We start from the raw sequence: 27,704 nt of genomic DNA, 5'->3' as shown, positions 1-27,704 counted from the left end.
TATTATTTAATCTCTTCATTTTGAGTGCCATACCCCTGCCAAGGCAGCTGTCCTCTAATGTGTGGCATCCCTGAAGAGGGGATATTATGAGAAGCCAAATGCTGCCTTCAGGGAGTCCCTGGGTCGGAGGCATATACTGCTGGGGACATCTGTTCTCCCTCACCTTGTGTTTGTGGAGGTGGAACCAGCTTCCCTGGGTAAACTTAGACTTGAAGTTAGGCAACCTGGATTGGAATCCAGACTCTACACTTAGCAGGGACTTGGGAAAGTCACTCCATATCTCCAAGTCCATTTGCTCATCTGTTGTGACAGGAATGACACCCTGTGTACAATTGTGCTGCGGCACTTATTACGCTATTGTGTAGTCTGCTTATTGACTCATTTGGTACTAAGCTTCTTGCAGATAGAGCACTTGTTCATTCATTTACTCATTCTACAAATATTTGTTGAGCATATACTTTGTGCCAAACACTGCCCAAGACCTTGGTGTCAGTGCAGTTTTAAGAACTGACAAGATTCCTTCTCTCACAGAACACAGTATTTTCCAATGGAGATAGACTGGCAGTGGACAGGTAAACAAATAATAAGTAAGAAAAATATTAATGATAAGCTACATGTATTGATAATTTAAATAGAGAAACGTGATATAAAGGGACAAGTGTGTGCTTTAGATAGAGGAAGAAGCCTGGGCAACATAGTAAGACCTCATCTCTACTAGAAAAAAATAGCTGGGTGTGGTGGTATGTGCCTGTGGTCCCAGCTACTCAAGAGGCTGAGGCAGGAGGATTGCTTGAGCCCAGGAGACTGAGGTTGCAGTGAGCTGTGATTGCACCACTGCACTCCAGCCTGAGCGGACAACAGAGTCTCAAAATAAAATAAAATAAAATAAAATAAAATAAAATAAAACGATAGAGGAAGTTTGTCTCTGGACACAGCTTTTAAGTTGAGACCCAAAAGACAAGGTGAAATGAGCCATGCAAGTGTTGGGAGCAAGAGAATTCCAGGCAGCAAATGCAAATGCCTACTTGAGGACCACACAGAGGCCTCTGCATCTGTAGCAGAGCACACAAAGGAGAAAGCAGCCTGAGGAGATGGAGTAGCATTTTGAAGGGTCTACTCTGACCTCAAAGGGTTTATAAAACAGAGTTAGAGGTCTGGATTTTGTCCCTTGTGCGTTGAGAGGTTATCGGAGGGTTCTAAGCAAGGGAAGGACATGATCTGATTTACAGTTTAAAGAAATTGCTTGGCTGCTGAGGCAAGAATGGATGGTAGTGGAATAGGAGACCCAGTTAAAAAGAAAGTCGTCCAGGTAAGAGACGAGCATGGCATGGACTAAGAAGATAGAGTTAAGTGGAGAGAAGTGGACAAATTTAATTTATGAAGGAAAGACAGTTTTCAAGGAAAGCACCTGTTAGACTTCTGGCTTAAAGAAGAGGGGAGGTGGATATCCACTTATTGAGATATTGAAGACTTGGGTGAAAGTAGGTTTGGGGCATAGAAAGAAAGAGTGCTATGGGAAACATTTAAGGTTTGAGATAAAAGAAGGCAATTTGTGTTGAGTGGATAAAGAAAATGTGGTCTGTGCATATGATGGAATATTACCAAGTCATATAAAGAAATGAATTACTAAACCGTACTATATGGATATACCTCAAAAGCTTTATGCTAAGTGAAAGAAGCCAGATGCAGAAGACCACATCTTGTATAATTCCATCTATATAAAATGTCTCGACTACGCAAATCTGTAGAGACAGAGAGTAGATTAGGGTTGCCAGGGGCGGGAGGCAGGAACAGGGAGTGACTATTAGTGGGCATGAAAGATCTTTTTCTGGGGATGGAAATATTTTCAAACTGAATTCTGGTGAGGGTTGCATAACTTTGAATAGTCACTAAAAATCACTGAATTATACACTCCAAATGGGTAAATTTTATGATATATAAATTATACCTCGATTATGCTATTTTTATAAAAGATTGCAGTGCATCTGAGTTTGGAATTCTAGGGAAGCGTACGATCTGGACATAGAGTAGGGAGTCCTCGGTAAGCACTTGCGGTCACTTAGAGAGGATGTGTAGAAAAGGAAAGCAGCCCTGGGTCTGTGTCCTGATGGCACTCCAACATTTTGAGGTGTGAGGTTGGGCAGAATGAGGAGGAGACAGAAGGAGAAACTGAGGAACTTGTAGGGCAGGAAGAACACCTGGAAAGTGTGGAGTCATGAAAATGAAGAGGAGAGAGCTTTGTAAGAAGGGAGTCGTGAACTGAGCAGCATGGTGCGGAGAGGTCAGGTACGATAAGGGCAGAGAAGACCATTGGATTCAGCCTCAAGGAGGTCCTTGTTGCCCTTAAGTGTTGACCTTGACAAGAGCAGTGTCAGCCCAGGGATGAGGACAGAAGCCTAGCTGCAAAGGGGTGAGGAGGGAATAGGAGGGGAGGAAGCAGTAGTGCCTCCAGACAGCTCCTTGAGGTAATTGTGCTGTAAAGAAGAGCAGAGAAATGAGGATGTAGCTGGAAGGAGAAATGGGGTCAACAGAAGGGTTAAAAGCTAGGTCATGCATATCCAGAACATGTTGATATGCTGTTGGAAATGGTCCAGAAGAGAGGAGATTGGTGATGCTAGCGAGAGGGGAGATACCTGCAGAAACTAAGGCCCCCAGAAGGACAGAGGGGATGGAACCAGGGCATAAGGAGAAGGTCTGGGCTTTGTCTGGCAGGTAGGTGGGAGGGTGTCGTGGAGGCATGCACATGGAGAACCCATAGTACTTGATTTTCTTTTCCAGTAAAGAAAATGAGAAGATCTTCAGCTGGGAATGAAGGCAGAGGCAGGGCAGCAGGGTGGAGGAGCACCAGCCTTATGGCTGGTATCCTTCAGTGCCAGGCATACAACAGGGGCTCGGTCAATCTTTGTTGCCATTAAACATTGCAGGAGTTTTTGAACTTTGGGAGGCATAGAAGTGATCACCAGGGGTGGTTGTTAAAATGCAGATTTCTGGGTTTTTATCTCAGAGATTCTGATTCAGAAGACCCATGAGACAGCCAAGAAATCTGCATCTTTAACAAGACCCCCAGATGTTTCTGATGCAAGTGGCCAGCGGGCTGTAGTTTGAGAATCACTGAAAATATGTCTGTGAACAATAATGTGTGTGTGAACACAGCCCTACAAATAGGAGGCTTTTAATAAAGAATTAATAAGACGCCGTTCTTTTCAACAGACTGCACCTTAGGCATAATTAGATTTCATATTTCATAAATAATTAAGACTCATTGTGTTTTGTTTTTAGAAAAAGATGAATGCTCTTTGGATTAAAAAGAAAAGGCAATTAAACATTAATGTATACTTTTCTTTGCAGGGGAAAGAGCAGAGTGCGGCACCACCAGGTGAGAGTGGGAGAGTTGTGTTTTCTTTCATCCGCTGCCCGAGGTGGGAGTGGGATGGGGCTGGGGAGGCACTGCCGGGAGCTGGAGAAGCAGGGATGGCTTCTTCACCAGTGTCCCCAAGGGCTGGTGTGGGTGTGCCCGGGTGAGGCACAGTTGCTGCTTTGCTTGTTCTAGCATTAGACTGACAAAGCCACGCCCCTCCAGGCTGGCGATGGAAGGGGCGCTTTTGGGGCTGCTGTGTGGCAGTAGGGCACCCTCCCTTTGCGCTGGCCATCGGGTGAGACAGTATTGTCTACTCAGAGTGGCTGAGGGCAGCCTGTAGGGGCCAGAGGCTGTGGGGTGGCTGTTGACCTCTCTTCCCACCTGCTACACCATGCTGAGCAAACTGCCCAGCCATGCTGCGAGGCCCAGCCTGGGGTCCCCATGTACCAAGGCTTTGGGCCAGGCTCAGATTGCGTGCAGCTGGGCACACGCATGTGCATAGGCGTGCACAGACTCCCCTGCCGTCCACACCCTAGCTTGGACCTCACGGGCACTTGGATGAGCTGACGGAAAGTAACACACGGGCAACTTCTGCTTTCTCTTCAGCTTGTTCAACATTCCCTTTTGCGCTTTTTCCTGAGCAGACCAGAGCCAGTGAACACTTTCCACTCAGCAGCTGATAGCCCAGGGGCTGACTTTACTTCCCTTTCAGAGAGCTTAGATCCATAAGTGGCTCTGTCACTGGCCAGGTTGTTTGCTTAGAGCCTATTTCATTTCTATGTTCCTAGTAAGAGATATTGCACTGCCTAGCTGGAATTCAGCCAGTGGCCCAGAGGCCTGCACTTTTCCATCACACGGCAGTAGAGCGCTACTTTTTGCCTCACTTTCTGGGCCCAGGGACCTGAGGGCATTCTTTCTTTTCCCACAAATGCTTTCCAGTGGCCCCAAATCCTGGGAAGCCATCATGTTTGGCAAGAGCAAAGATGAACTCCCAACTCTCTCCTGCTCCTTGGGAAGGGAGTTGGGCAAAGTCTTGGCAAACTCTGGGGTTTTCAGTTTCCTGGGCTCAGGATGGGGAGACGGAGGGCTTGGCAGAAGCTCAGCCCGTACAGCTGTTCCTCTGGGCTCTGGCAATTTGGAAACATCAGGATGATTCACACCAGGCAAGGCCCTTCCAGCACACGGGGCGGCAGATGTGCAGGGTCACTTTCGAAGAACCTTTTAGAAACGAACCCATTATAATTTTTTTTTCTTTTCTGGCGAGAGAATGTTGTCATAGTCTCAAAACAACAGAAGCTGTATTTTACACCAAATTCTGCAAATAGTGAAACAGATGGGGATTGAGCTGTCCCTCACTTCCTCCTAATTCCTAGAACTCACGCAGAGAAGTTTGTTCCAGCAGAGTGTGGGAGAGGAGATCTGTCATCAAACACTTGGCCAGGTCTCAGGGTCTTCCCTCAGGGGAAAGTTGAGGGTTTGTGTGTTTTGTTTTGTTTTGTTTTGTGTTTTAAATAAAGCCCTCTGAAGTGTTGTCTTCCACACCCTCCTTGACCTAGGGCCTGGGAAGTCCAAGCTGAGTTTATCAGACCTCCCACTTAGACACCCTGCATTCAACTGCAGCTACCCTGCATTCAACTGCAGACATAGCCCTGTGTACTCTGGTTCCTGGTCAAGGTCAAAGACAACTTTGTTAGTAAACTAAAAGTCTCCCCTTACCTCCAAAATCATGATTTAACTTGTGGAAATTGTTGCTAACAATGTCTCTGTCCTATGGCTCTCTCTGTATCTTCCATGGACTCCCACACGAGGTGGATATCATTTTTGGATGGTTATTTGAGCAGGATCCCCTCAGCCAAGTTGCTGTTGACCTTGTATAGAGGAACTGGTTTTGCATATGGGCTGCAGCATGTTATATTTTTCTCACACTTCAGAATCTTATCTTAGAATAGACCAAATTCATAATAACCCTGTAATTCAGGATGGCCAGATGTGATAATGCACTTAAGTTTAAAAGCGTATTGCAAATGTCAAAGCAAGATGCAAATATAAGGTTTGATTATTGTGATTCAAATGAATGTCTGGCTCCCCTTACCCAGGTTGACATGCCCTCGTGGTCTGGATTAGAGGTGAAATCACCTGAGATCTTGTTCAAGCAGATGCAACACATTACGCAGCTCATGAATAGCCTCCAAGGGCCCGACTGGCATTGCCCTACAGCATTGCCACCATTTGGGATGTTGACCTCCAAGTCTATTAGGTTATCTAGGGGAATTTTTCATCACATCCCTTTAGTTGCAGGATAATTTTGAGGCTATTTCCTGTGTTGCCAACGTGTGTTAATTTTCATCTTGATTAAAAGGCAGAAAGGGGACATTGGTCTCTGGTTTCTCTTTCTTCCTCTCTGTGGCTTTCTCTGTTCCTGTTTTCCCTGCCTCTCTTTCTTTCTTTCTTTCTTTCCTTTTTGCTCTGCATCTGAGCAGCAGAAGAGATGGAAGGCTTAGGCTGCCCCACTTTCCTTGGCCGAGCTGCCCCCCTGCTCCCCACTTTGTGCCCCACCCAGCACTTCAGTAAGTCGATATAGATTTGATATTGTGCAAAGTTGGGATAGCTACGTTTCCTTGTCAGAGATTCCAGACAGTGCACAGAGCACCACACAAAGAAAGAAATCCTCGTGTGATTCACACAGTCCTTTGCTTTCTGGATTGGGCAGGAAAAATGGGAAAACATATCCAATTTCCCCTTTTTTCCACTTTGTAGAATTTAAGAAAAAACAAAAAACACTTAGGACTTTCTTTTAAGGAAACCCTCCAGTTGGGCACCGTAGGTTTTTTGATATTGAGTGTCCAACACCTGCTTTTAGAGTCTCCGCTCTTCCTGGCCATGAGAATTTAGCAGATAATTTAATGTTACTTCTGGATGTTCTATGATAAAATCACTTTCAGACCCACACTAGATCCTTGAGAGTAGGAAGAGCTGAATTTTACCACCAGCCTCAATCACATTTTATTTGTGTGACCTTAGGCAAGTTTCTTCATCTTTTGTGGGCTCACTGGCCTTGTATGTAAAGTGAATTGAATATTCTTTCCCAACCTCACAGGGTTGTTGTGAGGTTGTCATGCAATGTGATAAGGAAATGATCTGGGAATGTTCAAAAACAAGCCAAACACTATGAAAACAGGGTGACAATGTTGCTATCATCAAGTTATTTCTAATCCTCAAACTTAAAACCTTTGGCCTTGTGTCACATTTTTGACACTCTCTTTTGCCTTTGGTATTTGAAAATTTAAGAGCAGCTCTTGTAAGAAATCCCACCCCACATACATACATCCTCAAAAAAAATAAGTAATTTTTGAAAAATAAATGACATGGACTTAGCTAACCAAATTGACATAGATCCAAGATGGGCTTGAAATAATCTTGCCTGTTGTTTCTTTTCAAAATTTTGATCTGTGCTGTTATTTTGTTTCCATTGTTTGGGTGGCATGATATTTGGATTCACCTGGTTTTTGCCCATGCATGTACTGGAGCTAGCAGCATTTGCTCAATACTGAAACACCTAGGAGAAGTTGGTTAGAGGTCCCTGGGGATGGCTGGCTGACCGAAGGAGACAGGTACAACAAGCCCAGTCAGCAGAGGCAGCATGAATCTCATTGATCCTGATTGGCTGCATAGTCTGGAAGATTTCTTGCCCGCTCACAGAAATCAATAAAGACTTGGGGGACCAGGTCTTTGCTTGTCATGTGTGGACATTATCTGTGCCTGGCTGAGTCCCCACTTGTTGCTACCCAAATTTTGAACCAAGCCATTTGAAAATGAACTGCCTCTCTTGGTTAGGGGCCCTCTTCTTAACCTTCAAAAGGCCTTTGCGCCAGAAGGCTGGCACCATTGAGTCAGGCCAACTTGTGTGGTGAAATGAGCAAATAAGCCAACACAGGTATATGCATGGTGAGCAATTCTGGAAACGGGTCCAGTGTTTGTGGCTGTTTCTCTGGTGAACTGTGGTGTGGTTATCCCTCCCTGTGGCCAAGAGTGGAGCCCACTTTAGGAATGGAAATCCTAAAGTAAAGCAAGACACTTTCAACCTGATCCCATGGCAAAGGTTACTGGGGGGTAGATGAGTCCTTGGCTGGAAATAAAAAAGTGCCCTAAGGCTCCATGATGGTGGCCTGGTAGGAAAAACCCTGAACTTGGAGCCAAAGTGTCCTGGGTTTGGGGTCCAGCTCTGTCAGTTCTCCTTCACAGGAGGCTTCAGTTTCTGCCTCTGTAAAATGGGGCCATATGTACAGGCTTGAGGTGGTATTAAGTATAATAATGGATTTGAAAGTGCTTTAATTGAAAATGTACTTGAGGCTGGGTAAGGAGGCTCATGCCTGTAATCTCAGCACTTTGGGAGGCCAAGGCGGGCAGATCACGACATCAGGAGTTCAAGACCAGCCTGGCCAACATGGTGAAACCCTGTCTCTACTAAAGATACAAAAAATTAGCTGGGCGTCGTGGTACATGCCTGTAATCCCAGCTACTCAGGAGGCTGAGGCAGGAGAATCGCTTGAACCTGGGAGGCAGAGGTTGCGGTCACCTGAGATCATGCCATTGCACCCCAGCCTGGGCGACAGGGCAGGACTCCGTCTCAAAGAAAAAGAAAAAAAAAAAAAAAAAGAAAGAAAAGAAAGTGTACTTGACTAAAGAGCAGGATATTACCATTATCCTGGGGTCACCCAGGGACCCCAAAGAAGTTGCAGCCTCCCTCATGGCATCAGTTTCTTCATCTCTGAAATGAGAATAGTAATTGCCTGGCTCTTAGATCAATGAAGTAAAGATCAGTCAAGTGCAATTGAAATGCCAAGAGGCGTTAGGAAGATCAGTGCCCTGGTACATTGGGAGTTGAGACTTGGTGATAAATTTAAACCAAAATAATGAAAATTAACCCTCACAATCATTTTTGAAAGTCTCTTGCTTTCTCGGGCTACAGATTACATCTCTCTCCCCTGATTCCCCCTCCATCTGGTCAGCTTTGCAGGATGACAGCCTCTGATTGGAGTTTCAGTGGTTTCTTGCACATGTACTATATTCCCCCTAAGATTTAGAATGCATTTGAGTTATGTAAGAGTTGCTCCTGCTTGGCATTGTGGGTAAATTAAGATCCCCTAAAACATCCAAAGGCCTTCAGATGGAACATTGGAAACCAATGTCTTGGCGGGGGGTCAGGGACTTCCATTTACATTTTGTGTTTCCCTTTAGTCGTGGGTTTTAAGAGCATCTTTCCCAGTTGTATGTTTATGTTGGTTGCTTTCTTGATTTCTTTTGTTCCGTTTTCCCCTAGGCCCCCCTGTCTTCCCCCTAAACCACAGAAAATGAGGAGACCTAGGCCTCTCTCAGTGTATAGCCATAAACTCTTTAACGGCAGTATGGAAGCATTCATTAAGGTACTTGCTGGGGAGCCGTGGAGTCCGCGAATGCACCCAATGTAATGGCAGCCTCTGTCCGCCCGCCTCCCTGCCAGCAGACAGCCCTGTCCTTGGCCAGGCCCTGTGGAGCTAGTTCCTCCCTGCAGCCTGCTCTTAGCTTCAGCAAGGACTTTTCACGGGAGCTGCCGTGGCTTCTAACCATTTGCTCCTAAGTGCCCTGCGCAATTCTCAGCCCTGGGGGTAGGGATTCAGATCATGAAAGAACTCAGGGAAGTCCAAGTGTGGCTGAAATGCCACACTTCATTCACGCTTCATTGCTTCAGCAACTGCAGTCCTAACACCTGAGGGACAGTCAGAGAAACCCCATTCCCTCACTTCACACCTACATCTCCCAAGAGGAGCTAGATTGAAAGCAACACAGAGGAAATCCCTGTGGGTATCAGTGTGTTTTTACACACGTGCATTTTTTTTTAGTTGCATATATACCAGCAAAGGAAGCACATACATTTTTTATAAGAGAAAATCCTCCCACCTAGTTTTGCTTCCTGTTAGGTGGTCTGGGAGAAGGGAGAAAAGTTGAGGTTGTCCCTTTTGAATTCTAGGTTAACCCTTTGTACCTTAAACTAAAAATTGAAGTAGTTTAGCTAGGCGAGTTTCTCTTTTCTTTTCTCTTTGGTGTAAAGGGTATGAGATTAAGCCATATCAGATATAATGGCTCAAGGGAAATTAAGAAGATGGAGAAGCGAAGAGCAGCAGCTGGGGAGATACTTGAGGAAGGGGAGAAGCACTCTTAACATTACTTAGAGGAAGCAGGGAAGTCCCTGCAACTGATTTGAGAGCCCACTACCTTCTAATGAAGACACTCTCTTCAGAGAAGATGATAGATATCAATCAGGAGAAAAAACAAAGGCTCTTGGGCTTTGCCAATGATTTGGGGGTTTTGGAGGCTGCCCGTGCTCCAGCTCTCTACTTGTGATCCTCAGACAGGGTCCAGCACAAGACTTGCAGGACAGCAAAAGACTGGATATATGAGTTTGGCCTTAGGCAGGGGAGGGGGTAAGCAGGACCAGCCTGGGTCCCAGGACTGTCTCTGCCTGTGGGCTGAGTTCTGGGGAAGGGAGAGTGGGGAAAAGGGCAAGTGGAAGACCAGGGCCCAAGTTGGGACTGCCCAGGGTCGAAGGATGTCAAGGGCTGCTGTAGAATGCCTAAGAAGTCCAAAGCATAGAGGATTCCCAAAAGGAAGGGCCCATGGATGCATCAGGAAGGAAGATCAGGAGGTGACCCAGAGGGAGTGGTTTATTGGGTCATGGGAGGGCAGGGCTGTACCAAAGGAATCCTCTGTCTCCATCCTCCCTCCTCTCTCCTCCAAGACTTTCTTCTTTCACCCTTGCCCATAAAAGAGCCATGGTCCATGGCCAAGAAGGGGCTAGTTACTCTCCCTTCCCTCAAGGAGTCAGTGGGAGATTTTAAACACAAAAGGCAGAAAGTGGAAGGTGATTTAGGATGAGCACCTGGTGAGTTATCCCCGCAGAAACAAGTTTAGGATAGGCGCAGTGGCTCACACTTGTAATCCTAGAACTTTGAGAGGCCGAGGTAGGAGGATGGCTTGAGCTTGGGAGGTCAAGGCTGCAGTGATCTACAGTCATGCCACTCCAGCCTCGGTGACAGAGCAAGATCCTGTCTCAAAAATAAACAACAACAAAAAAAGAAGTTCAGAGCAAGAAGAGCTATGAGCTCAAGCACAGTAGGCTTCTGGAGGGGCTTTGAAAGAAAGATGGGAATACAGAGGAGAATAAAAGGACAGAAGGAATTATTGAAAGGAGGAACAGAAGGAGTGAAGGCTCAGAGACAGGGACATCCTCAGTTTGCTTAGGTCTTTGGAAATGGGTGATCAGTCAGGATACTTGGAAGGAATCAACTCTCATCTGACAGTACTTGACAAGTAGATATTCTGTTGAGTTAAGTATTTTCATAATAGAGGGGTTCTATATATAAGATGTGACTATAAAGTTTTCTGACTTTATTCCTTCTGACCAACACATCATAACCTAGTCAACCACATGAGTGTTTGCCCCTTTGAGACAGTCACCTTGGGAAGCCACCTTCTTACCTGAATGTGTTGGCATTGCTGCAGCTGCTTTGGTCAATCTTCTTTAGAGCCTGGAGCATGGCCTTTACCAGTGGGGCCAAGACTATGTATTCAAATGGACACCTTGTCTTTGGAATAGAAAGCTCCGTTTGAAGCTGAGCTTTGCGATGCCGTTGGAGGTGCAAAATGGCAAGAGGAATATGCTACAGTGGGGCTGTTCCACTGGCTCTGAAAAGAGCACCCCAGCAGCGACAGCCCAGAGCACTTGAGCAGTGGCAGCACTGTTGGAATAAGTGCATCACCTCCTAAGGGGAAAAGTTGGAGGAATAATACTCATTTGACTGGGAAAAAAGGTGTGTTTGTTAAATACTATTTCATTCATTCATTCATTCATTCATTCATTCATTCATTTATTGAGGCAGTCTTGCTGTGTCGCCCAGGCTGGAGTACAGTGGCACAATCACGGCTCACTGCAGCCTTGACCTCTTGGGCTCAAGTGATCCTCCCACCTCAGCCTCCCGAGTAGCTGGAGCTACACGCATGTACCACCATGCTTGGCTAATTAAAAAATAATTTTTTTTTTTTTGTAGAGACAGGATCTTACCATGTTGCTCAGGCTGGTCTTGAACTCCTGGGCCCAAGGGATCCTTCCCAAGGGCCTCCCAAAGTCCTGGGATTACAGGCATGCGCCACTGCACCTGCCCTTACTATTGCGTTGCTTTATAGTCACACTGTACTCATCACATACCATCAGCACAGTTCAATAAACTCATACTGTGCACCTACTATGAGCTAAGTGGTCAACGTTTTACAGCACAGTTTTACTGTGAAAGATTATTAACTTTCAGAGAATGAAAAGGCAGTATAATGTATTCAATCCTTCAACTATTGAGAATGGAATTTAATTTTCTATTATAATTCACATGCCTTCTGAAAGAACATTGAACTAAGAGTCCCCAGCTTTGAAAAACCACGCCTGTGAAAAGTTTTTTTAATAAAATAACATCACTGGGACTTCACAATTATGATGGTTTAGAGGGACAAGGAAGCATCCCCTGGGTTAATAATCATAAGTAAATGTTGCTGGAGTTTGTTTTATACGTTTCTTGGACCCTACCTGAATAAACAAACCCCTTTCAAAATCCTTGATGTTTTTTCCTCCTCCTCTCAGACAAAAGGAGAACTCATTTTTATAAGAGCCAATTTTGAAGCCCAGGAGGTTCACCTCTGGGACAAGGGAAGAATCCTCATCTTGTTTCTGTAAAATAAGCATGACAATTACCTACTTCATGAGTTTGTGAGGAAGATTAAATGAGCCAATATATGTTATGTTTCTAGAGCACTGGATGGCACATAGTAAGCACTATGTATTACCTATGATTATTAGCATTAATGTTAGCATATTGCTCATACAGCCTGTTCGACCAGGCTGTTTGCTCAGTTCTGGGATTCTGGTAGATTTAGTCAGCATGTCAGGTAGCAGACAATTCCAGCTGTCGAGATGCTGAGAACTGGACAGATGACTCTAGCTAGAAGGCACACATCCTCCAGGAGCCTGGATGGGACAAGTGCTCACCCCAGAGATGGACCTGCTGCACAGGTGGAAAGAGCTGATGGCGCTCCCCTGAAAATGGGCATCATCAGTGGCTTTTAGTGAAAGTAAAGGCCCCAGTTCTGCCCCCAAGCTCATGAAGGCATTCTGACTCAACTTCCCTTTCTCCTCCAGGCCTTTCTCAGCTTTTGTATTCCTTAGTGCCAGTGTAAGGGTCAAGAGGGGAGGAAGGAGAGCAAAGCCAAGTGGATACCCAAGAAAAGCAACTTAGGGTGTATGGCAGGGAAACATGGGAAGCTGTTTGGAATTTGGCATCAGGTGGAAACCTATGGGCATCTATCCAGAGGGTACCTTGTAGACATGATCTTGTTAGAACTGAACTTTTTACCAAGAATGTTTCTTGAGCTGAATTCCAGAGACATTGTTCCAGTGGACATAAAGGTGTATTTCTCTCCTTTTTGTGGGCAGCTGGGCATAACTTATGGGGTCGTAGGTAGGCTTTTGTCCATGGGTGCATAAACAGTCCCTTTTGTTGAAGAGAAGCTAGGTACAGGGATGGGAATGGGTCCAGTCCACACACTTGCTGCTCTTTCACAAGGACTGAAAGAGGCCCCCATGTCAGCTGGTGTCTGGGAGGGCAGCTAAGGCAGCCACATGGGAAGGCTGGCTGGGTGGCTTCCAGAAGTCCCATGAAGCTTCCAGGCTTGAGGGTGGCTCTCCCCACAGGCCGGCTGTTTGGCAGGCTCCCCAGGACCTTGGCTGGCTGCCATTGCATTTCGGCGTTCACGGACTCTGAAGGATCTGCTTACTCTAACTGATCTTATTCCTGCATAATCTTTTCTTTTTCTCCTGCTCTGCTGCCTGTTTATTTTTTGTTATCAGAGGAAGAAGAAATGCTCGAACCAGGAACCAGGTATTTACTAGAAAGGCCCGTTAGCCCCATTCACCGCGATGGAAACTGTCTTTAGTGCTGACTTCCAGAACAGAGCCCACCTTGCCTGTTGCTGATGGGTCCATATTCTTGTCCTGTCCCTGGGCACAGTCAATCAAGGAAAGAATTCACAGGTGGGGTGTGGAGGAGCCAAGAACATATCCAAATCCATGCTGTCTTCACAAGAGCATATTACATGTGCCTCATGGTTTACTCACGTTGTGAGGAGGCTAGGCCTTTGATTTGGCCCCTTTTAAAGAAAGTTTAAAAGAATTTGATGCTCTTTAAGTGACCTGGAATAACAGAGAGGTCAACAAATAATGGAATCCAAAAGAAAATGTCTCCCCTCCGCCATAATCATTTGTGGCTGTAGACCAGTCTAGGAAGATGTCATTGAAAATACATTCACATCCCAGGTGCCTGTGTTGAGAATTGCATCTTTTTCAGCCTTTTAGAGTAAGGTTGGCCTCTGGATGGCCAATGGCTGACATCGGCTGCCTCTAGAGCTTTTCCCTGTGACATGTTTACTGTTAAATGCAGTATGCATCTGGGTGTTTACTTGTGACTTCATGAGTAGAACTGGTCTTCTTTTCTTAGAGCTCAAAATTTTTCCACCGGGGGCCAGCCTTGCTTCTCCCCTGGTGTGCCCTTAATTCTGACATCAGGTACTGCAGTAATGGGATGAGGACTTGGTCCTTGAGCACTGAGAAAATAGTGTTGAGTTGGGACAAAATGGAGGGGGAGGCAGAGAACTCTTCAAGGCCAGACTCCAGCACCCCCCCGAGGTGGTTCCCTCTCCACTGCCCAAGTGGGCCTGCCAGGCCTCCTGAGCCCAGTTTCCTTTCCAGTTGGGTAAGAAGAAGAGCATTTCTTTAAAATAATCATAGCTATGCCTTTTTGTGCACACAGCTGAAGACTCTCTATTGTAACTGTCCGTGGAGACTTTAGGATTAGCAGTTCCTTGCTTGTTTTCCTACTAATCTGATGGTACTAATATTCTGGCTTGAGTCTGTAATCAGTGTTTGCAATGTCTTTTTCCTGTGGTGGTTGTCAAGCCCCATAAAACTCACAATGTTTCTTTTCTCAAGGATTCAGGACAAGCTATACCGCTTGTAGTCGAGAGCTGCATCCGTTACATCAATTTATATGGTAAGCTGGATCTTGGGCCAGTGTTTTCAGCAATCTGCAGAACAGGTGCTAGGCTGTCCTGATAGGAAATGAGATTCTAATTTGCCCTGGAAGACTTCCCGTCACAGCTCTGCTTTGGAGGGGGAAAGTACTGCACACAGCAGCTGCTCTTCTGAGTGCTACTTTTGAGCCTGTGTGTTGAGGGATGGAGATCATGGTGAGAGGATCCAAGACCTAGGAAAACTGGAGAGTAGAAAGGGCATGGACAAGAGAACTCAACCCTATAGCTCTGTGCTTTGAGCACTGAATGGAGTTTGCCAGTAAATCAGCTAATACGACTAGATTATAAGCTCCATGAAGGTATTAGGTTGATGCCAAAGTAATTGTGGCTTTTGCTATTACTTTTGAATGGCAAAAACCGCAATTACTTTTGCACCAACCTAATAATGATGTCTGGGATTTGTTAACCATGGTGTCACCAGAACATAACTGGTGCTTATCCACTCGTTCATTCCTCCGAAACTGTATTTATTGAGTGCATAATAGGCACTGCTTTGGAGAGTGGGAATAGAGGCATGAACAAGACAGGTGCAATGCCTGCCCTGCATAGCTTACATTTCCAATGAAAAGGGCAAGGAAATTATCAAGTGGAAAAATAAATAATATCATTTGAGATAGTGCAAATGCCATGAAACTAATTTAAAGAGGATAGAGAATGGCTGGAAAGGAGAGGAGGTGCTTTGGCTAAGGCGGTGAGGAGAGATTTCTCCGAGGGGGTGATGTTTGAACTAAGTAATACCGAGTAGAAGCAGCCAGCTATGCAGTCCAGGTGGAGAGAATGGAGGATGGCGAGTGGAAAGGCCTAGCATGGGGAGGAAGGTCAGTGTGGCTGGGTGGTAAGGAGCCAGGAAGATGGGATCAGAGACTTGGGTGGCAGAAGTTCAATATTGTTTAATTAAAGAGATGAAGAAGCATTTATTGAGGATATACTATATACAAACCAAACTTTGACCAAAGCCTGCCTTTTGAGAGTAAATACTTCCTAAATTATAATGTGGAAAATTGTTTTATATAGAAAAACAGAGATAGGGAAAGGATCACAGGCTCCCCCATTAATTCTCATTAAGATGAAACAGACCTTTTAATTCCTTCAGTTGTACAGGCTGCTGTTATGTCATTACTGTCATGTCATGTATAAGGGTCTCCTCTTTGTTAAGGTCTTGTAGAAACATGTAAAAGAAAGGGATAGTTTTACTTTAATGATTTAACCTCTCTCAAGTCCCAGCCAGAATGTACTCTGGAGTCTAGCTCTTCTTGAAGGCAGAACATGTCTGTGTACAGGGAAGGAAAGGTATTGATACAAACTTCTTGAGGCCTTTTCCTTTAAGCTCAAACAGAAGATCACAAGTGTTTGAAGCAGATGTGTCCAAGGATTTTGGCCAGCTGTACTTTACCGTGAAGGCCATTTCTGGAGACATTCATAGGGAACGACTCTGTTATAAAGGATCGGGGGAGAAAGAGACAAGCAATGGGGAGAGTCACTGATATTCCCGGTAGTCTAATGAACTCAAGGTCTCGTGGATTTACTATTTCTTTTTCTGTATGTTTCTTTTTTAGGACTCCAGCAGCAGGGGATCTTCAGAGTGCCAGGATCTCAGGTGGAAGTCAATGACATCAAAAATTCCTTTGAGAGAGGTGGGTGCAGAGCGACCATCTTAGGCTTGTGGCCAGGGGAAGCCAGGGTGAATATTCATGTGTGTCTCAGAGCCAGTGGTGTGCGGAAGCCGGCCTGCAGTGGTTTGCAGGAGCTGATTGTGCACATCTCTTCCCAACTTCACATGCAGTGCCTTTGTCTTGGTACTTGGAATAAGCCATGGCTGGCGTGTTTACACCAGAGAAATTGGCAAACACTAAGTTCTAATTGTTTCCTGCCAAAGAGTTAACTGTTCAACATTTACCTACCACCAGCACCAGCACCAGCACCACCACCACTGTTACTACTACTACGACTACTACTGCTATTACTACTATTACTGCTTTTGGGTGCTTTCTCCAGGGGACTGCACAGTGGTTGCTGGGAAAGGGCACCTTGTAAAGAGCTCTGGAATATTCATGTGAATCTGTAAATGATGCTACATTTTAGAATTGGAAGAACATAGAAAATACTGAGTGGCTTTTAGGATATCCTAATTTTTAATTTTTTATGCAGTGTTTTTGGCAAGCCACACATTGGGGGGAAGAGATTATACACTCCCTCCACCCCTGGAGAGGTGACCTAGTTCCCATTTTGATTTAAACAAGGATATGAAAGCTTATTAGAAATGAGGTGGACCACTAGACCAGGACGCATATGATACATTTGGTGTAGCCTCTCTGGGCCTCAGAATCCCTGATAGGAACAGATGACCAGTGACAGTGTCCAAGCCAAGTAAGGACTCACTGGGTCAGGAAACACTCAATTTTTCTTACACCTCTGCCTTTGAATATTCAGTGCTTATCTCACTGCTGCACTGAAATGGAAAATCCATGCAGTTTCATTCGAGGAAATACTTTCAATCCTGCTCCCTGATTCTAGAACAAAACCTAGCATTAACAAGACCATAACCTCATCCCAGGGGAGGAAAGAAGAGTTGGAATATCAGTATCCCAAATAATATCTCTGCCTGCAGTTTTCCAATATTTGAAAAGGTCATGTCTCCATAGTCCATGCCTTCTCAACTCTGATTTACTGCCTTCTTCTCTGAGTGGTTCTGGTGCTGAAGACCCCAACCCCATACCCCTTTACTTGCAGTACATAACATCCCAAAAGGTATGGTTTACCCCTCTTGGCTGTACTCTGAGCAGACCTCTCTGTGTGTTTCCACCCATAGAATTCTTCCTACTTATTACCTAGCTCCCCTCCCACCCCAAAGGAGCTGCCTCTTGAGCAAATTCTCTGCCTGTCAGTCATCTCCATTCCATCCTGCGGTGGAGGAAGCATTCTGCAGCCCCAAGCAGTACTGCCACGGCCCCCAGGCACAGACCCTTTGTGGATGTAGGTGCTCTGGCTTGGGTGCATTGTCTACCATCTGTAGACAATGAGATTTGGCTGCATGTCATGCTCAGTGGCCTTCTGGGGTCTAGGGGAGCTTCGTTTCTGGAGCCTACTCAAGGATCTCGGGTGCTTAGAACCAGGGAGCCCCAGGACCTCCTTGCTCCAAGCTCCTACTCAGTCACGTATTCATTCACTAAACAAGTATGCACTGAGCCGTATACCGTACAAGGTAATGGACAAGGGCCTGGAAATGCAATATGAACAAAACACAGTCACTACTAGTCGGGGAGCCAGTTCAGTCAACAGCCAGTATAATCAGTGCAATGATGGAGTAGGCACTGGGGAGCATAGGAGGCCCTAGCCCAGCCTGGATGGAGTGGGGAGGAACAGCAAAGCCAGGGAAGGCTTCCTTGGGAAAAAATGCCTAAGCTGAGGCTTGAAGAGTAAGAGCCAGGGGAAACAGGGGCAAAGAAAGGGCATTCCAAGCCAAGAGAACAGCATGTGCAAAGGTCAGAAAGCAAGAGGTCTCTCCCATCTGCGTCCGTGATGCAAGTATCATTTGTCATTGCTCTGAGCCTCTCTTGGCAGCACTGGACAGTCCAACCCATAATGTTGTTTCTTCATTTTCCCCAGCTCCTTACATCCCTGCTGCCTTGTCTTCATTTACAACGAACAGAACCATAGTCTGGAACCTTTGCTGGTTGCCTCCTCCTGGGCTCATCCCATTATACAGAATGCCTTGTCACCCTGCCTTGAATCTCATGGGCAAACTCACTGCATGGTGCCTCCAGCCTGGCAACCACTTTGCCTGGCATTTCCCTGCCTCTCCATATTCTGTATGTAACCTTGTTGCCACGGGCAACCCCACCCTTTCCCTACTCTGGTAGCACTGCTTTTTACCTTCTTGAATGTGATTTTCTAAGGTCAGCACCTCCTGTCACTTGCTTTGGTGCTTTGCAGGGGTGATGTGCAATTTGAAAGAATTCTCTGCTCCTAACAAGCCTTGGATCGCCTCGGGCAGAGCCCAGCTGGGCAGAGAATGTCTGAACTAAATCTCAGCTGCAAAAAATATTTTTTCCTTTTTCTTTTCCTCACGGATGCAGCTGGCCTCACTCCCTCTTCCCATCGTTCCAAAACGAATCTCATTCTCTCGCCAGCCTGGTCCTTCTGCTCCACCTGAGTTGACAATGAAGCATGCTTTCTTCTGAAAGAATTGTTCTAGTATGTCTCTTTTATAAAAATCCTTTCCTGGATCTTCTGGGTTGGCCGCTGCCAGATTTCTCACTTATTCTTTTCTGTTCCTTGATATTCACCAAGCATATGCCCTGGGTTTGGCTCCTAACCTGGCTGACACTCAGGGCCGCTTCCTCCCACCCCTCCCCAGACTAAGGTCTTCCCTCTTCCTGGCCCTCAGCCTGCTTATCTCTGTGTTTCCCTGGCGACGGGGTGGCCCAAATCTGGCCCAGCTCAATATTTCTCTTCTCGCCCACTCTTCACATCCCACATGGTTTAACTCGTGACTAAATTTCCTCTCCAAACCAGTATGCCATGTTTTTCCTTTCTTCCTGTATTTTATTTATTTATTTATTTAGTTAGTTAGTTAGTTGGGATGGAGTCTCGCTCTGTCACCAGGCTGGAGTGCGGTGGCGGAATCTCGGCTCACTGCAACCTCCGCCTCCCACGTTCAAGTGATTCTCCTGCCTCAGCCTCCTGAGTAGCTGGGACTACAGGCGTGTGCCACCTTGCCCGGCTAATTTTTTACATTTTTGGTAGAGACAGGGTTTCACCATGTTGGCCAGGATGGTCTCCATCTCCTGACCTCGTGATCCACCCACCTCAGCCTCCGAAAGTGCTGGGATTATAGGCGTGAGCCACTGCGCCTGGCCAGTTTATTTAGTTTTTGAGACAGGGTCTCTGCCTCCTCCGGTTCAGGTGATCCCCCCACTTCAGCACCCTTCCATCCACCAAGTAGCTGGGATTACAGGTGTGTGCCATCATGCCTGGATAATTTTTGTGTTTTCTGTAGAGATGGGCTTTCGCCATTGAACTCCTGGGCTCAAAGCGACGCACCCGCCTCAACCTCCAGAATTGCTGGGATTCCAGGCGTGAGCCACTGCCCCCAGCCTTTTCCTTTTATTTTTAAAATTTAAATCCTCTAATTCCTGCAGGGTGCCCATTCTTCACCAGTTGTTAAAAGGGATTTGGGTCTTGCTCTTCCTTGGCTCTGTTTTTCCTTCTCCTGAGTACAGGTCTTCCGAGAGTTCCTTGCTTAAGGCTGTTGAAAGGAGCATGGTTTTCTTTTCCTTAAGCTCCTGAAAAGTGATAACATGTTGGAAATCCACTCCTGGCTTATTATTCCTAAATCTACTTTTTTTTTTTTCCTTCTCATATGAGCCAACCAGAGTTTTAGTTGGAATTCTTTTTGTTGTTGTCGTCAGTAAATCTTAAACTCACTGCTCAAGTTTTGAGCTCTCCCTATAAATCTTCTGGCAAAATGAAGGAGAGAGAAAAAAAAAACACATCATGAAAAGGCAAGAATTAGCTACTGAGCTGTGGTTTGCTCTTGTCTCCCAGAGGGTCCCCCACAAACCTCTCTAGGTGCCCTCTTTGTATGCACAGATGGGAGTGCTGAGGTCTCTCCTTATGTGGAGGGGGTGCCTTGCCAAGGAGGCAATGGCTCTCTCCCGCTGTGCAGATCTACACAGGGTTTGGATGTGGGGCTAAAGCCATGCCATGTAGGCTCTAGCACACTCTTGACTCTGGATCTGCCCCTTCTGAGATCTGTGTCCTGCCTCGAGAAGAGGGATGGAACCTGGAGATGCTGGGCGGGGTTGTCATGTCGAGGGGCTTGAGGACCTGTGGCCAGAGAGAACTGCCCTCATGAGAGAGACTGACTCCAAGCTTCCAGCAGCAGGTCTGACAGAGCCTTTAAGCACACACTGTGTGCTCAGTCTCTGCCCTGGGCACAGCCCTGTCTTAAAGCCTTTGGCAATGCCCAGGTGATCTGGGTAAAAGTAAGCTCCAGGCAGGGCAATTCAGTAACAATGCCACCTCCCCAGGACATTAGCTAGCCAAGTGTGAACATGTCTTTCCTTCAGATTTGCCTGGAATGTTAGCTCTAATTCTCGTCCTGGAGAAAGCCGTCATTCACAGGAACCATCCAGCTCGTCTCCAGCTCTGGGATTCCATTCTCAGAGCCAAAACTGACTAGCTTGCAGAGAGCCAAAGGCCTGGGCTAATTGAAAAGAATGTTTGGGCAGTTCAATTTATGGACTGAGAGCCTTGCAGGAGGAATGGCAAGAACTAATGGCGTGTATATGTGTATGTGTGCGTATGTAAAGTCAATATGCGAATCATGCTTAACAACGGGAACTAGTACTAGGCAACATGGAGGAAAATATCCATGTGTTTTTGAATTATGAGACCACAGGAATGATGTGTGGAGCTAATAGGGAAACAGCTTAATGTGGTACAGTTTTTGAATTCCTTAGGCTGCTACAGGGATAGAGAGGGAGGCTGAGGAGATAAGGCTTGGACATCCCCCACCCCAGTTCAACTAAGACAGCCTTGTTCTATAAGTTGGGATTTCATAGGAATTTTTTACTGAGAAAAAAAAAAGGTTGAGATTCTACTGTAAAGGATGAAAGGAAGGAAGGAAGGAAAGTAGGTAAATATATACCTACCTACATAAGCTGACATAGATGCAGACAGACAGATCAAAAAATCACAGGTAGAAGAAAGTGTATCTCTCAGGGATTATGAGACCTTGGAGCTGCCAGTATCTGTTGTTGACTTTGTGATTGTGGGCACATTGCTTCATCTGCCAGGGCCTCAGCTCTCCCACAGGAGAGAACGGTGGTATTGGAACCATGTCTCCTTAGTGACATGCAATGCTGTTGTAAGGGTTAGGAGAGTCCGTATGTACAAATGTGCTTCTCACTTGAGAAGTGCTGTGTGAATACAGGTGATTTTTTTGGTGTGTTTATTTTCTCTCTTCCTTCCCTACAAAGAAGTCTTATGGAGGCAGCATTCTCACGTCCTCCAGTGGGAACATTTGAGAGATTGACCTATTCGATACCTGTATCTGGGCCACCATGCATGATTGTTCACGCTGGGCACTGCACGAGGCTGCCCAGCCAAGAGAACAGATGGGAACTGAACTCTGGCTCATGCTCTGTACACTGCAAGCCTTGGTGCAGGAAGGCAGGGGGACCGTTCTCTAATTCATACTGAAGCATGTTGGGGCTAGGGAGGCTCTGGCAGTGACATGTATTCACTTTCCACAGAAGCAGAGTAAAGAGATCCAAGGATGAGTTTCCAGTTCTGCTTTTCATTGCTTGCCAGCCCTAGAGGTGCTCTTCGCTTGTTCAGGAGGAGGAGCAGCCCATTGTGCGGATGTCTCTGAACATCAAAACAGCAGAAGGCTCGCTGCTGCCTTTCACCTCCCCCATGGAAATTCACAGTGGTGAACCTGCCCAGCAGCTCTGATTACATTGAAAAGTGCTACTCCCCTGAGATACCATTTTCCCTTGTCCAACTGGCAAAAATTCAAAACACTGACGATATGCCAGGGGCAGGGCTGTGGAAAACAACATTCTTGAGATGGTGTTGCTGGTAGGAATATAAAATGGCATAGCCCCAGTGAAGAATTCGACTCTGTCTGAAAAAACTGCATATATGTCTACCCTATGACCCAGCCATCCCTCTTCTGGGAACTGATCACAGAAATCTGCCTCTGTGCATAAAAAAACACAAGACTATTCACTGTGGCAATATTTATAATAACAAAAGAGTGGAAAGAAGTCAAATGTTGACCCCTAAGAGATTGATTGTATAAATTACGGTCTGTCCATGAAGTAGAGTACTTTGCAGCCTTTAAAAAAATAATAAATAGAGGAAGATCTCTGTGAACTAATGTGGAGGGACTTCCAGGATTTCTTGTTAAGTGAAGAAAGAAGTTTATTTAGAAGTATACTACATTCTGTGTAAGAAATAAGAAGATATTAAAAATAGGCCTATGTATTTGCTCACACAGCAAGACAAACCAGAAACGAATGAAAATGGTTAAATATAAGGTGTGGAGGAGAGAAGGATAAGAGTAGGGCTTTTCTGAGTGCAACTTTTGACTTTTGGACCCTATAAATGCTTTGTGCATTCAAAACTGTAAATTTAAAAAAAGTATTTCTAAAAAAAATTACTACCTAAAATACAAAGAAAACCAAGTATGCCACTTACCAAATTGATAACTACAGAGAGTAACTTTTGAACATGTACTCCGATCATACATTTTTAACAGCTTTATTGAATTGCATACCATAAGGTTCACCCATTTTTTAAAGTATACGTTTCATGCAAATCAAAACCACAAATATCATGTCACCCCAGTTAGAATGGCTATTATTAAAAAGGCAGACAATAACAGATGCTGACGAGGATGCAGGGAAAAGGGAACTCTTATATACTGTGGGTGGGAATGTAAATTAATACAGCCACTATGGAAAACAGCGTGGAGATTTCTCAAAAAACTAAAAATAGAACTACCATACCATTCAGCAATCCCACTACTGGGTATTTATCTAGAGGAGAATAAATTAATGTATCAAAAGGATACCTGCACTCCCACGTTTACTGCAGCACTATTCACAATAGCAAAGATACGGAAGCAACCTACGTGTCCACCAATACATGAATGGAAAAGGAAAATGTAGTGTATAATATATAGTAGAATACTATCCAGCCATAAAGAAGAATGAAATCATGTCATTTGCAGCAACATGTATGGAACTGGAGGACATTATGTTAAGTGAAATAAGCCAGCCTCAGAAAGAAGATTTCTGCATGTTCTCGCTCCTGTGTGGGAACTAGAACACTTTATCTCATGGACACAGAGGATAGAATGATAGGTGCCAGAAGGAACGGTGAGTGGGAGTGGAGAATGAAAAGAGGTTGGTTAGTGGGTACAGACATACAATTAGATAGAAGAAATAAGTTCTAGGGTTTGATAGTAGAATAGGGTGACGATACTTAGCAACACTATTTTGTGTATTTCAGAGTAACTAGAAGAGAGGACTTGAAATGATACCAATACATAGAAATGACAGATATTCAAGGTGACGGATACCTCAGATACCCTGACTTGATCATTATACATTCTATGCATCTAACAGTTACATGTACACCATAAATACTTAAAATGTTATATATCAATAAAAGAAAAAATGCATTTCAGTGGTTTCTATTATATTTACAGAGTTAGGCAATCATCATCATGACGTTACTTCAGAACTTTTTCATCCTCCCCAAAAGGAATCTTATACCCATTTGCAAGTCCCTCCCAATATCCTCCATACCCTGGCCACCAGCCCTAGGCAACCACTGATCTACTTTCTGTCTTCTGACCATATATCTCTTTAGTGGGATACATTTTGAAGATAAAAATACTGAACAATAACATAAACAAAAGCCCTGGAAAGAAATCTCAAGTTGTGTGTAGCAGGTTTATTGTTAGTGGTAATATTGCTATTAAAACTGTTACACCATTGATTGTGTATTATAGGATAAAGCAGATGAATATAGTTATTACTAATATTATTCGGAACCAAGATTTTTATGGTAAGAAAAAAATGTACAAATACAAAATAAGTGAAGGTAATGAAAACCTTATTGTATGAATAAGAAACATCAGTATGAACTCATGAAAAAAAAATTCTGGTTCTATCCACTGAAAGGATCTGGAAGGTCTTTATGACTCTTCTGTAGCAATGAGCACACCTAATACCTAGATCTTGGTGTCTCGATATGAGACACCATATTTGTTTCCTACAAAAAGCAAACAGAGCCCGCTGGAGAAATGTTTGATTCAAGATCTGGATCAAGGAAAGTAAAAAGTAATTGGGGATTTTTTTGGTCCAGAAAGCAAGGAAATGCTCAATGGAGGTCACATTAAAAGGACACAAGAAAGTATGCTCCCTGGCCAAATTTGGGACAATTTAAGTATTCTAAAAAATAGTGATGGTAATGGGTAATCACAATTCAGTTAAAAATTACAAAAACAAGTTCGTATAAATGTTAATAAAGGGTGAGAGTGGGGGACAGGAAGACAGCTCTTCTTTACAAAAGAATGCCTGCTGATACACAGAGAAGAAATGACATAATTAGAAAATCACCATTTTGCAATCCCAGTGGAACAATTAATTTGGGCAAAAATCATCACTGGATGCTAAAACCATTGGGTGAAACATGTTGGGCACTACATGCACACGGTCGTCTCAGAGTATCATCTTGACACTTTGAGTATCATTTCACAGATCATACTTATTACAAAGTGGGGGAAAATACCTTTATAACGTAGAGATCTGGAGGCCAACAGCTTGACCCAGTGATCAAGGTTGGCATCACCAGCAGCAGGACAGCCTGATGTACGTGCCTTCTAATGGGATGCATTAGGGTATCCATAACATCACCCATGTAGTGTTCTTGCCAAAAATATTTAATTGGAGTCTAATCATGAGAAAACAGACAAATCCAGAGTGTGAGGCATTCTACAAGACAACTGGCCAGGGCTCTTCAGAAAGAGCCGAGATTGTAAAAAACAAACTAGCAAACAAAAATATCGGGGCATATTTTACATTTAAAGGACTCAAGAAAAATAACCACCAAATGAATTGTGTGAATGTTGATTAGATCTTGGCTTTTGAAAAAAAGTCTACAAAAGACACCATGGGACAACTGGGGATGTCTGAATGTGGGCTGTATATGAGATGTTCTTTTTGAATGGTTAATTTTCTTAGGTGTAATAATGTTGTGGTTACATACAAGAATATCCTTATTCTTGGGAGAAGTGTGTTGAAGTAGTTAGCGGTGGTGTGTTTTGATGTCTACAAAATAATCTCAAATAGTGGAGCAACAATAAATATAAATACAGAAAGAGCGAGAAATCAAATGTGGCAAGATGAGTGTAAGCGAAGGGTGATGGGCGTTCATTATTTTATTTTTACAACTTTTCTATAGATTTAAACATTTTCAAATAAGTTGCAGGGAGAACTTTAAACTTGCTGAAGTTGGGGGCCTCATATGTGGGGGAGACTTTTCCCATCTGCCTTTCCTGTGGTTCAGGCTGGACCAGGTCATCTCTTCGGCCATCTGCACGTTCTCTGACTCCTTCCCAAGCTGAAACATCATCTCGTCTCTTGTTTCCACTCAGGTGAAGACCCCCTTGTGGACGATCAAAATGAACGAGATATCAATTCAGTCGCTGGTGTTTTAAAACTGTATTTCCGAGGACTGGAAAACCCACTCTTTCCTAAGGAAAGGTTTCAAGATTTGATATCTACTATTAGTAAGTACTTCCCAGGTGAAATGATCAGTTTTTTGACAAATCATTGTTGGAGTTGAGCTACAGGCTTACTGCTGTGCCAGGCATAGAGGAGGGATATTATGAAAGGCGAAGTGTGACGTGCATCCTCGTAGAACTGAAAGCGGAAATGACAAGATGGTTTATAATGAAAGGGCTAATGGGCATGTCACACCCCCTGGGTAGAGAAGGAGCTCAGAGGAGAACCAGAGGAAGACTTGGTTTCGCAGATCAGAGCCAAGAGAGAGTGCTGGGAGCAGAGTGTTCCAGGAGGAATGAGCACGGGGGATGCTGGGAAGCGCAAGGGACATAGACCCAGTGGGACCAGCCAAGAGGGTGTCCCAGCCTGTGCATGGTGCAAGAGGTTGGAAGGGGAAAACGGAGCAAAAGGGGGAAGACCTTGAATGCCTTGCAGACATGCCAGAGCTTTTCCCCTTGGGTGATGGGGAGACGTGGAAGGTCTAGAGGTCAGGTCAGCAGCATGACCAGCAAGGGAAATGCTGAAAGTAAGTTGTCTGGGGATTTTCTCTGACATTGCTAGTTAGCTGTGAGAAACTATTATGTTTCTGTGGATAAAATCAGGAGGAACCCAGTCTAGGGAGCTGATGTCATGGCACCCTGACTCTGAGGTACCCAAATCCAAGGTAACCTTTTGGAAATTTTTTTAAAAAATAAGCTTTCAACTTTAGAATATTAGAATTTTAGTCATTTAGAATAAACTTTTAAATTTGATTCACAGAAAAGTTGCCCCATACCCAGTTTCATTTGGGGTGTTTCTCACAGTACTCTGAGAGATATTTGCAGCCAGGAAAGTGTCCCAGGAGATGGCAAGAGAAGAGGGAGGTTTGAGCTCTTTTTTATTGTGTGTGTAAAAGACCCTTCTGTTCCTCTCTTCCCTCCACACTATTCCCTGCTCATCTTTCCAGACCTCCATACTACAAGCTGTATTCTAGACTGCAGAGGTCTGACCCTGTCTGAGCCCTGTATCACTTGCTCAGCCAGTGTTTCCAGAACCCCAAAAATCCTGTTCCTGTACAGGGCCCTGAGCCAATTTCAGGTCTAGGATGACCTGGAAACAGGGGTCAGAGATGAGATCCCAAGCATCTGCCAGACTTTGGCTGATAGGTAGCTTGAGAAGTGGTGATTTATTCGATGTTCATTTCCTGAGCAACTACTATGTGTCAGGCCTGTGCTGCAGCTGGTGTTTGTAAAGAGTTTAATAAAACATCGTCCCTGCCTGTGTCTGTCAGGACTCATAGGTAACAGAAACCCAGCTTAAACCTGCTTACTTCATAAAAGGGAATGCACTGCTCGGGAACCTGGAAAACTTAGGTCCAGCTGGACTCAGACCTTCACACGGCATCAGCAGATATATGCCCCGTCCGGCTCTATGCCAGCTTCACTCTTAGGTGGGATCCTCCTCTCAGGGGCCCCCACTGTGCTCCTGGACTCTACCCAGGTCCAAGAGGGCATCTCCCTGTGGGTTTCTCACAACCAAGTCCGGAGAGTCGACTCTGATTGGTTCTTGATTAGGCCACACCTCCAGCCCCTCCCTGTAGCTAGGGAGATGGATGCTCTGATTGGCCAGGCCAGGATCACCTGTGATCCCTTGAATCAAGAGTAGAGCTGGCTCCCCCATCCACGTGGGTTGATATAGGAGATGTGGCGAGCGAATGTTTGTTGCTTTGCTCTCTGAGGATGAAAGGCACGCTGAAAGGCCCCTTTATGTTACAGAACTGGAGAACCCAGCCGAGAGGGTGCACCAGATCCAACAAATCCTCGTCACCCTTCCCCGCGTGGTCATTGTGGTCATGAGATACCTCTTCGCTTTCCTCAACCAGTGAGTGTCTGGCC

At 45.0% G+C, this 27,704-nt stretch overlaps 1 protein-coding gene across 24 annotated transcripts in view; it reads left to right on the top strand.

The window, feature by feature from the left end:
* SRGAP3 (SLIT-ROBO Rho GTPase activating protein 3) overlaps positions 1-27,704 on the top strand; it is a 415,313-nt gene that overhangs the window by 354,457 nt on the left and 33,152 nt on the right. For 13 of the 24 annotated variants that reach the window (XM_054681408.2, XM_054681407.2, XM_063805349.1 and 10 more), the window contains 7 exons: positions 3,349-3,376; positions 5,839-5,925; positions 13,287-13,317; positions 14,424-14,484; positions 16,081-16,158; positions 25,701-25,835; positions 27,585-27,690. In XM_054681408.2, the coding sequence (XP_054537383.1) occupies positions 3,349-3,376; positions 5,839-5,925; positions 13,287-13,317; positions 14,424-14,484; positions 16,081-16,158; positions 25,701-25,835; positions 27,585-27,690 (526 nt within the window). Of the gene's footprint in view, positions 1-3,348; positions 3,377-5,838; positions 5,926-8,678; positions 8,782-13,286; positions 13,318-14,423; positions 14,485-16,080; positions 16,159-25,700; positions 25,836-27,584; positions 27,691-27,704 lie in introns of all 24 variants that reach the window. The other 11 variants (XR_010155079.1, XR_010155083.1, XR_010155080.1 and 8 more) reach the window with 3 other exon arrangements.

This window comes from Pan troglodytes, chromosome 2, assembly GCF_028858775.2.
Source record: "Pan troglodytes isolate AG18354 chromosome 2, NHGRI_mPanTro3-v2.0_pri, whole genome shotgun sequence".
Classification (NCBI taxonomy): Eukaryota; Metazoa; Chordata; class Mammalia; order Primates; family Hominidae; genus Pan; species Pan troglodytes.
The sequence above is the reverse complement of the archived record's forward strand: the minus strand, read 5'-3'. Positions and strand labels throughout refer to the sequence as shown.